This window comes from Lolium rigidum, chromosome 1 (assembly GCF_022539505.1).
Source record: "Lolium rigidum isolate FL_2022 chromosome 1, APGP_CSIRO_Lrig_0.1, whole genome shotgun sequence".
In the NCBI taxonomy this organism is placed as follows: Eukaryota; Viridiplantae; Streptophyta; class Magnoliopsida; order Poales; family Poaceae; genus Lolium; species Lolium rigidum.
In genome coordinates this window covers 42,954,855-42,966,204 of record NC_061508.1, presented here as the reverse complement: position 1 = coordinate 42,966,204, position 11,350 = coordinate 42,954,855, and the positions used below count along the sequence as shown (strand labels likewise).

The 11,350-nt window shown below is 40.3% G+C and overlaps 1 protein-coding gene across 1 annotated transcript; it reads left to right on the top strand.

Annotated features, from left to right (window-relative positions):
• The first annotated feature begins 5,459 nt into the window (after positions 1-5,459).
• On the top strand, positions 5,460-10,575 carry LOC124685252. Its single transcript, XM_047219585.1, has 7 exons — positions 5,460-5,653; positions 6,918-6,975; positions 7,899-7,979; positions 8,105-8,140; positions 8,770-9,009; positions 9,093-9,231; positions 9,792-10,575. The coding sequence occupies exons 1-7, from the start codon at positions 5,475-5,477 to the stop codon at positions 10,271-10,273; spliced, it is 1,215 nt and encodes a 404-aa protein (XP_047075541.1). The 5' UTR covers positions 5,460-5,474; the 3' UTR covers positions 10,274-10,575.
• The last annotated feature ends 775 nt before the right edge of the window (positions 10,576-11,350 follow it).

The following is an 11,350-nucleotide window of genomic DNA, read 5'->3' as shown; positions in this document are numbered from 1 at the left end:
CCTATAAGTTGTATACACATGTCGTTGTCCGGAACCAATGGCCCCGAAGTGACGAAATCGGGACAACCGGAGGGAATGGTAGCGATGTGAGGATCACATGTGTTCACGGAGTGTTAATGCTTTGCTCCGGTACTCTATTAAAAGGAGTACCTTAATATCCAGATAGTTTCCCTTGAGGCCCGGCTGCCACCGGCTGGTAGGACAAAAGATGTTGTGCAAGTTTCTCATTGCGAGCACGTACGACTATAATTGGAACACATGCCTATTGATTGATTAGTACTTGGACACCGTTTTATTATTATCCGCAAATGCCCTGCTATGATTGTTACATGAGTTTCTCTCATCCATGCAACGCCCGTCATCCGTCCCCGTGCCTACGGTATTTTAATCCTGCTTGTTTACTATAATCACTACTGCTTGTCTTTGTTACTCTGCTGTCTGTTATTTCACTACTGCTCATTGCTATAAAGCTGTTACTATCGATAAACTCTTGCGAGCAAGTCTGTTTCCAGTGCAACCGAATTGACAACTCCGTTGTTAAGGCTTCCAAGTATTCTTTGTCTCCCCTTGTGTCGAATCAATAAATTGGGTAATACTTCCCTCGAAGACTGTTGCGATCCCCTATACTTGTGGGTCATCAGCAAGTTATGCGGTAAGTAATTTATAACACACCCAAACAACCGCAATTTCAGCCTAAGTTGTCAACCTCAGGCAATGTTCTTTATGTATTGGTAAGAGAAAACTGCATTGGCAGTCCCTATTCTTTCCCCGCGTCTTTAGTTTAGTCCGAAATTGAATAATTAGGTCCTAATTCTTCTCACACGAAGTCCTAAACTGGTCTGACCCGCGTTGACCCGTGCCACGTCGGCCAGTGGGACCCAGGTAGGCAACCGACCGGGCTGTAAACATGCGAAAAGGCCCCTTGCGTACAGACCAATGCATTTCCCGGTCCTATCCAACTCAAGACTCTCTAGCGATTTGGGCGGCGACTGGCGGCGATGGAGCTATCCCTACGCGAGGCGAGCCGAGACGTGCGTGCGGCGGCGGCCACGTGGATGGCGCCCGCGTGCAATGGGCCATGGCTTCGTTGACCTAGCGATCCTCCCGCGTGATAAGGTAAGAACCAAGGTAAATTCCTGTCATTTTACTTGTGTCTACATGTACTAGTATTTAATTACTCACATTAGTGTAATTCTCTCCTAGAAAAAGACACTACCAGTTTAGAAAACTAGTGCCGGAGCTTCTATTGTACAATCTGTGATGAGTTATGACATTTCAGAGTCTACAAGTGTGATCAATATTCTACAAGAGCATGTTAGATTCTATCCGTATCTCGACAAAGCTGAGTCGTTTTTTCTATATATACCTCCGTATCTCGATAAAGTTGAGTCGCTTTTTCTATATACCTCCGTATCTCGACAAAGTTGAGAAGCTATTTAACATTGCAAATGATATAATATGCAGGCACTAGCAACACAATAATCTCATACTCCACTGCCAGGTCCTCTCCCTGAGAGCCAATTCATTGCAAGATGCATAGATGATCTGCCACCTCGTCGACCAACTACTACAACACTTTAATTGAAGAGAAAGAAGCCACTGCCCAAGAAAAAGAAAGAAAACATGTTACCAAATGTCTAGATGACATATAAGAAGTAGTTGTAACCCACTATGGTAATTATCTCTGTAGTACGATGGTGGTAATTATCTTAGGACCATAACATGTGACCTACCATTGAAAGTAAAGCGCTGGTTAAATCATGGAATTAATTTAGGTAATGCAAATACCCATGTCAAGTCTAGGACTTGAACGTGGGTGGGTTGGTTCCACCACAAGGAATCTAACCACCAGAACCAAACTCAGTTTGCGATTCCCCGTAATCCTAATCGGTGGCTGTTGCAGCGCACATGCTCCTTGATTAATGGCATGATGGAGTATTACCAAACCGAGATCCATGCAGAATCACATATAGTAATTCACTTGGGGACACGCGACCCACACGTCCCTGGAAACGCGGAGGAAGAGTATATGTGCCATCACCGATTATTGCGGTGATCCGACTATGAACCGGAATTTATCGGTTCTTATAGTGTGGTACCTCCATTTGTAATAGAAGCTGTTTTAGCAAACTAGATCCTATTTAATGAAATCGATTTCAGAGGCGGAGAAATAGGAAAAACACGAGAACAACATGTCATGGCATGAGTAATCCCACAGGAGTAAAAAATGGATGAATTAGTTGCAGAAGTCGTTTGATTGCATAAGAGGAAAAACTCAGGAAATTTCTATAGAGATTGAGCACATGTCATAGTTGTCATAGAAACTTTGATTTTTTTTTTTGTCAAAAGGTCTAACCTCTTGTTAGAAATGCTATGAAATTTTAGTATAGAAAAAGCAATCCATAAGAATTCCTTCGAATCAAACAATCTTTCTAGGAAAAATTCCTATGCGTAGAAATCCTACATAGTTTATTTGCAAATTCTTTAAATCAAACAAGATCTAATATGTCAAAAGACTTATATTATAGAACAGAGTGATGTATATATATATACCGAATTCACGCACGGTGGCACTCATATTAGGCAAATTGCCTTGCTTGACATAGAGCCAAAAGAAATTGTAATCCGACTTTATGCCGGCAAACAAAGGGATGAAAAAAGCTGACATTTTGCCGTTATTTGGGGATTTTTTTGGGCTGCAAGGCTGGTCTAGCATTTTTTTTTGGCAAGAAGCCCACTAAGCAGCAACGCCAGACAGTCTTCGCTCAGCTACCTGGCCTACTACAGTGAATATTCAGACCCAATAGCTGACAACAAGCGGGCCCAATATTATGTACTATTTAAAGCTCCATAAAAGAGAAACACAAGTATTTCAAATCGCTCGAAAATGTACACACGTATTTAGAGAGAGGTTTATTTCAAATATTTGGAAAGAGTGGTGAATGTAGTTTACCACAAATCTTAATCGAGCTTTTTTCCTACCTAAACAATAAAATGATTCTAAAGGTTCGGTTTTAGATTTCATCCAATTTTTTTGGAAAAAGCAACGGAACAATGACAAGCGCACCAGAATACAAGAAAATTAAAATTTTAAAGGTTCCTTGAAAAGTGCGCCAATTTGATATCAGCTGTCAATTGTCATCCAAGGTATTTAAACATTTATGAGCAATTGAGTGAGACATGTGCATAGTTTCATTAATATCTCCGAAAATTCAATTCAGCTACCGAGCCGATATGATCCCTCCACCCATTTTTTTTTATTTCTAACTGCCAAAAAATTTATAATTCTAATAAATTTTTTGGCATGTAATTCCCGACAATCCATGCGTGTTCTTACAGTTTCACAAAAAAAACATAATCCTTGTGGTTGATGTAAAAATGACAATTTTTTCTAACAAAAAGCCTAATTTTTAGCACTTTTTTTTTCACAGCCCAAATGACAAGTCGATTTTCTATGAAAAGATTTTATATGCATGTAGCATATGGAGTTATACACGTGCATTTTTATTTGGAGTTTCTGATATTTTTTCATTTCAAAAAAAGGCAAAAAAAAGGGAGCATATGCACCCAAGAGCGAAAACATCACTCTCACGAAAGCTAATATGTCAATATAGATTGCGAGTTGTAGCAAATTTAGCAATCAGGTCGGGTACACCCGAACACAATACCACTAACACTAAGGTAGTCAAATATGATTTTACTTTTCAAGTACTTCTAGAAAATGTTTCCCAAAATGTTGAATGACCAAGTGCCTCCCATCATGCCGGTGCATACATACCAAAAAAATATGCTTAAAGAGATGGCATGTTCAGAGAGCCAAGATACGCCAGCAAGATAGAGACCAAGGTTGGTGTGAATTGCTTATACGGGAGTTGTTGCAACTTGCAACCGACCTAAATCGATTATTTTTATTAAGAGAACTGTGTATAAACTGATCGAGTTTGATGACTTTGAAGTCCAACGCGTGCGACGAGAGGCAAACAAGATTTGAGCATGGTCTAGCGGAAGGTGGATGCGATAATAAACTATGTAAACCATGCTTAGGCGTGCCTGCAATGTATGCTTAAACCTTGTGGCATCTGAGGGTGTCGTTGATTAATACTCCAAAGAAAAATTAAGCATGCTCTGACATTGTACAGGTCGCCATTGACGGTGGAGCATGGAGTAGCACACCCATGCATTTTGAGTTGGCTAACTAACCTGGATCCTTCTCTACAAATGGAGCAACCACCCAAAAATACAATACATAGGGCTAAAATATTTTTAAAATAATCAAACTTAATTATAGATAACTTTAATTTTATGCATGCCCCGTATATTTCTATAAGACACAATGATTCCAATTGGTGTTCTCTTGTAATACTTCCACAACATGAATAATGCATCTTATCTCTAGAAGATATATAATGTTTAGTTGACAATACAATTGGCTGTACGATACCTGCAGTATGTTACCTACATTATGACCAATTTTATTGGGCATGTTAGAAAGAGCTCCGTGTCCCTCGCTCGCCCTACTTGCTGCTCCTGTTGGCACTTTTGTAATAGATGGCTGCTTATCCTCTTTAGTCACGTTAAAACTAACACGGTCATTAAAATGGCAATTAGACCTCGCGCGATTATAAAGGAGATGCATTTGCTTGATAAATCAATTTTGTATGTTTTTTTTTCTACAAATGTGTTTTTTATTAAACTTAAAGTGTCTATACCCGATATGTGTGAGGTTTATTTGGTTAATGAAAACATTGCTGATTTCCCTCAACTTCAAGGTGCTTGCCTAGCCCTACTTTTGGCCCTATTTGGGTAATGTGCAATCCTTGTATCGATCCGAATAGTGTTCCACATGTGAATAATAGAGCTTTATAAGCTTGAAAACAATAGGACTCTTCTTGGTAATGGAATGGCGAAATATCAAAATGAAAAACGAGTTGTTAGGTGAGAGCCGTTTGAACTAACTTAAAATTTCAACTGATTACAAAAGTGTCAAGTGGTCTTTGCAGGTGTTAACCATTATTTTTAAAAAAGATGTTTAACCGTCCTATGAAGCTACTACTATGATGTCAAATGTTTGACTGAAACATTATTGAATTGTTATACAGTATTTTTTACGTGCTCGGAGTATAAGCTCTCCTCGTCTTTATCCAACGAGCCGCGTAGGCTAGCTTTGACGCCTCACCACTAAAATCATTTCCGGAGGAGAAACCCAATGGCGTACTCGTGCAGAAACCGCAAAAAAGATGCGAAGAAATCCATCAGCAAAACAGACAATAAATAAACAAACCAATCGGCGACGAACCAGACGCCAAAGCGACCTACTCCCCATCTTCTCATCTTCCCATCCCAATCCCAGCCCACCTGCGCGAGCTTGTCCCCTTCCCAGCCGGACGACCGAGACAGCACCGCAAACCCTCGCTCCCCCTCCGCCTGCTTCTCCGATTCGCCGCCTAGGTTCGGCCGGTGGAGCGGCGCTGGCCATGTGGCCCGGCTGCGGCGGCCGATTCTACTGGGCGCCCGCGCCGCCGGCGGGGGCGAGGGGCGTCGTGGTGGTCTTCGCCTGGGTCTGGAGCGACGAGGCGCAGCTGCGGCCCTTCGTCGACCTCTACGCCTCGCTCGGCTGGCGCTGCCTCGTATGCCACCCGGACCTCGTATCGCTGTGAGTCGCGCTCCTCTCCCTCCCTCGCCCTACTTGTTAGCTGCTTGATTCGGGAGATCTATCGCTCCTCCGGGCTTGGAGAGGCGGCCGCTTGAAGCTATGCAGCTTATGCCTTGATCATGGACTGTAATTGTAGCCGCGGTTAGGTTTAATTTTAGCGAATCATCGCTAATTTTGTGCCTATTGAAATCACGGGGAGGCTTCCGCCTTTAGGCTCAGTAGTAGTTTATGATATTTTCTGTGGATTTGATTGATGGATGAGTAGTGTTGCGTTGGCCACTCCGTTCGGCCGAGTATTTCATCACTGCAGTGTCGGTCCTCTTAGTTCGAGAATTGATGTAGCTGTGTAATTCATACTCTTCTGCATGCTTTATATTGTCGCTTTGCGCGCTTTTAGGTCAAAATACCTGCCTAACTGCAGCAAGCCAGTGTTTAGCGTCTTAGCGAGCATGCTTATTTTGGAGTTTGGCTAGGCTTGGAGGTTTGGTTAAGCTATGTTGATTGGGGGCTGATCGATGGTGTTGTGTTGTCGTACTAGGATTTTGGCGCGTAATCGAGGTTACGAATTTCGTGAAGGAATCGGTTTTGGAATTCTAATCAAAACTGTGTAAAGCTCGAATGTCCTGAAAACTTGATGCCTTCTACCGTCAGTTTTTAGGTTTTGGATTTAATTTCATTCAGTACTTGTCATCTATGGATTCCCCTTATCCAAGTTTATTTTACTTTCATACCTGTTTCTTTTGATTGTTATTATTATCATAGTGGGGATTTCAATGCATTGCATTCCCTATGACCACCAATACAAGTGTACAACTACTATTCCACTTGTTTGTTGAACTAGCAAAACGAGCTAAAATAATTATATGGATTTCATCAATCTGTTAAGAATGTTTGGTACATCTATCATCTATGAGGTGAGGTCCACACAGAGTTTTTCTAGTCATTCCCGTTTCTTGTCTGGACACATCAGAGTAATTACTATGGAATATATTAGCAAATTTAGTGCGTCAAAATCCGATGTTGCTAAAGGTACAGTGTCTTCATAAGCATCATTTATCGCTATGGGTTATGGTGTTGTAACCTTCATAAACCTAATTTAGTTGGGCATTTCAACTGAAATGACATTTGAGTGGGTTCCATTGTAATACTATCTTATACTTTATGGTTTATGGTGTAAACTGGCATATGGGTTCCTCTGCACTCTGAACTCTTTAGGTCCCTATGTACATCCGATGGTACTATGCTGATTCTTTTCTTCTTCCAGGTATCTCTCTGAGAAAGCAGCAACACTAGCATGTGGTGTTATTAGTGCGCTGGCGAAGGTTAGTTTCTTTTCTTGGTCATTACCACATTGCATAGTAAGCACTAGTATCTCTGTTCTTCAAATGAAGAACATAATAAATAAAATTGCATGTTCCTTGATGTTTTGGCCAATGATCTTATTGTATTTGTTAGGGGTAATCTTGTCAATGTAGTTGGCTAGTAGAAGGAGCTAGTTTAGTCGTGAAGTATCCAGGGTATGTAGAGAGAACTCTAGAATTAGGAATGTTCTAGAGTGAGATATTTAGGAGTAGTATGAAATATCTAGAGTTTGTAGAGTATTCTAGAAGTATAGTGTAGGGTTTGAATTGTGCCACATGGCAACAATCTAAAGGGTCATATACAAGTATAAATAGGGTACCACCCCTCCCATGTAACCAAGCTTGGTACACTTGAGATACAGTATATAACAAAGCTTCCTAGTAGCACAAGCTTCCTGGTAGTATAAGCCCTGTGCGTGTGAAGCACATCAGAATAGAGTTGCGTGTCAAGCACATCTCTTTAGGAGAGAGAGGGAGTCATGGGTGAGAGCTAGTAGCATCACTCCTACAGTATTTAGCCTATTGTCCACTGACACTATTATGCAATACATATGGGACTTCGCCTATGAATCCTTACTTACTCAAATGCTGTATACGCAGAAAATGTATAGATGAAAGTGAGAACCCTATGAAAACATATTTACATTTCGGATCTCAATCCTTTTCATTTCTTTTGTGCACTCTGTACAAGCAGCAATGCCTACATGATCTTCTTGCTGATTAGAATCTGAGTCATTCACATGTTGGCATGATAAACTTTCTGTATTGTTAGAAGAATGCACAAACTATCCTGGAATGGGACTAGTTTTACCCTTTTTTCTACTTGGCTGCACTTCTTTTGACATAACTTTTGTTCTAAGCTATGATGAATGCCTGTGTTTCAGGAATTGAAAGTAAAGCCATTACCAACTGTGCTTGCTTCTTTTTCTGGTGGTTCAAAGGGATGCATGTACAAGGTTATTCAGGTGTGTGTTTGTTTAGTTCTTTCTGTTGGTATCTAATTGTGACTATCATCTATTTGTAATTGTAGCACTTGACCCATCCCCTGCCCTTTCACATTTAAATGACTGGTGTTGCTTGTTTTTTCCAGTTACTAGATGGAAAATGCGAAGGAGATGCAACAATGGTATGATATTTCCATTATTTCCTCTTGTCCTGAAGTTGGCATATTTATTTCTCTCCATATCTAGGATAATGTGAACCGATTAAAAAACCTCATTTAACTGTTCTGCCAAATGACATGTGGATGCAAAGATTGGATTACTACTATGGGGTACATGTGATGAAAATTCAGTATTTATTTGATTTAGTCTACGATTTGTTTTATTGCATTTATTGATTCCTTGCTCAAGAGACAGTCTTCGCCAACATGTGAACCGTAAAGTGTTTACTAGGTTTTCATCTTCAGTTTGTATGTTCCTATTATTTTCTTTGTGGAACACATTAGTGTGGATAGTTTTTGAAGTCTCTCATCCTTTGTGTATGTTGAAGTCCTCGCTTTCTTTGTCATTTTAATTATGTTGTGACTTGGCATATTTTAGTGTATGTTGAACTCCTCGCTTTATTTGTCATTTTAATTATGTTGTGACTTGGCATATTTTAAGCTGCATATGTCTGATCGCAGGAACATACTTGAAGTGTCTCATCATCATTGTATGTTTAAGTCTCGTTTTAGTTGTCATTGTCATCATGTTCAGCTGAATATTAGTTGGTGAACATGTTTAACTTTGTTGACGCAAATTTCCCATTTTGCAGAAGGACTATCGGCTGGTGAGAAACTGTATCTCTGGGCAAATCTATGACTCTGGTCCAGTGGATTTTATGAGTGATGTTGGCACCCAGTTTCTCCAAAATCCTGTGATTGGCACTTCGTCTCAACCATCCATGATACGCTCCTTGATGGCAAAGGCTCTGGCATCTGGAATGGATACTCTCTTCCCAAGCAGAATTGAAGCTCAGCGTGCAGAATATTGGCACACACTGTACTCATCAGCAGTAAGTCTGGTTTTGCCTTCGTGATTTTGCAAATCATCCTCAGTAGCCACACCAAATATTTTAATTTATTATTGTTAATGCAGGGGTTGGGTTCGGTTCTTATATTCTGCTCGGAAGATGATGATCTTGCTCCATGCCATGTTATCTGTGGTTTTGCCAGGCGTTTGGTTGAATTAGGCACAGATGTTAAAATAATCAAGTGGAGTGATTCCCCCCATACTGGTACGACTTTATTTTATCTTCAGTGTCTGGTCTTATTTCATAGGACAATTGATTACTAACATAAAATGTGACATATAATATCAGAAATGTGGTTCTGCATGCTTACAATTGTGGCAGTGTGCATTCCAAGACCTTGAATTTATATCATATTTGGATTTATTAATTGCAGTAAGATTGCCCGATAGGTACGAAAACTTTCATGGCCATAAGTTCAAGTCCTAGAGACCTAGATCACAGTAGAAGATAATGAAGTAATCATTTCCATTATCTTGGCTAACAGGATTTTCCATGCATTTCAGAATTTTTATTTTATCAACACAATACTGAGCTCAAGTGTTTGATACGACTGTTTGGATGCTTATACTTAGTCATGAGGGCAATCACAATATAATTCCAGGATTTAGTACTATAAGCAGTAGGCTACATAGAGCCTATAGCTTATTGTAGATATTTGGCTATTTATTTCAGTTTCATCAACCAAAGTCCTTGATATTTTCTTCTCTGCTGGGAGTCATGATTGTAGATTAAATTCACAACCAAATAACTTTCATATCCCGCAGGCCATTACAAGTTACATGAAGCGGAATACAGAACTGCTGTAGATGATGTACTGAAGAAAGCTCTTGTCACCTTCTGCCACAGAAGCCAGCTGAATCGCACAAGTGTTGCAGGTGATCAGGAGTACAAGATAGCGCACTGTGTGTGCAATCTACACAATGTGGCTGCCAATTCAAATGAGAGCTTGAGAAGGGTAGCCAACAGTCCCAGTGACCACTTCTTCTTGCCAAGTTCGAAGGACCATAATGAATCCAGGGAACCTGATTCTTTGATTGAGGAGCAGAGACGGCAACTAACTTATCCACCCAGGATGGAGCCCCAAGGAGTCCTTGGCCAAATTATGTTTGATGTTTGCGTTCCGAAAAATGTTGAAGGATGGGATATCAAGCCAACAGTGTCTCCGAATGGACGACCAGCATTGTCTTCTGCACGGCAACTGGGACCTTTCAATCCCATCAAGTACCTCCGTCGTTCAAGACTATAGTTTGTTTGCAGCAAATGAGAATTTTGTGTACATAATGGAGGCAAAGATTAAAGTTCCCTTAAGATTTGACTTATTTGCTGTTTCTTCTTATATGCCTTTTGGCGAGAGAATGTGCATACCCTGTGTATATTATGAGGGTGTATATTAGAAAAAGGATTGGTATAGGTAATAGTGAAGCCGTTAAGGCGCATACTAACAGTATAGGGAATGAACTGCATTATTATTACCTTGTAATCTTTTTATTATTCGTCTAATATTATGTAAGCTAACTATATCGGGACAAAACATTTTTCTTGCCAACAGTTGCTGCAGTTTAGCATTTCATTGATGCTCTTACTACCACTCTTAAGTAAGAACTTGCGTACCTGGGACTTGCATCTCATATCTTTGGCTCGGAGATTTGTGTTTATGACGTGGTTCTATAACCCAGTACTGTCATAGATAAAGCTTGCTGGTTAAAATATGAGGATTATTTGTCCCGTGAATGGCGCATTTACATATCTGTTGAAACTTCATCGGTTCTTCCTCACTCCTGTTTTCTTTTGAAAGCACTAAACTTCTGCTTCAAGTGAAAACAACCAACCTTACATGTTCAAATGATCGATTACTGATAGCATTAGCGCGAGGGTAGTCATTTTCCAAAGCTAGTGGACACCTTCTAGCTTTGTTTCTGTACATCTTTTTGAATACCGTGTTTTCTGATGACTTTCCAGCGGAGTATGTCAGGTATCGTATCTACTTTAGAAAATTGTATTCTTCAGGAACACTCAGCCTGGAAGTTTAGGTTTTGCAGAGCTACTGCCGAGTCTTTTTGACATAGCCACATCGAGCATTTTTTGTTCCATGTTCCTTGTTGGAAAAACGGAAAGAAGACAGTTGTCCAGATCGGGTATGATCTTTTGCATAACTTGCGCTGGCAGCACAACGGTGCTAAATACTCAATCTCATGTCCTCCGTTTGGAAATATGTGACTCAAATTTGTGAAGATTTGTATGTATCTGTGTGTTTCATTCTGTAGATAAATGTGAATCTATACAAATCCGAGTTACTTTTTTCCGGACGGAGAAAGTAGCTCTA

Excerpts from the sequence above, each read along its gene's own strand:
- LOC124685252 (XM_047219585.1), top strand. The coding sequence starts at position 5,475 with ATGTGGCCCGGCTGCGGCGGCCGATTCTACTGGGCGCCCGCGCCGCCG. Across the intron at positions 5,654-6,917 it reads CACCCGGACCTCGTATCGCT|GTATCTCTCTGAGAAAGCAG; the intron begins GTGAGTCGCGCT and ends TTCTTCTTCCAG. Across the intron at positions 6,976-7,898 it reads TTATTAGTGCGCTGGCGAAG|GAATTGAAAGTAAAGCCATT; the intron begins GTTAGTTTCTTT and ends CCTGTGTTTCAG.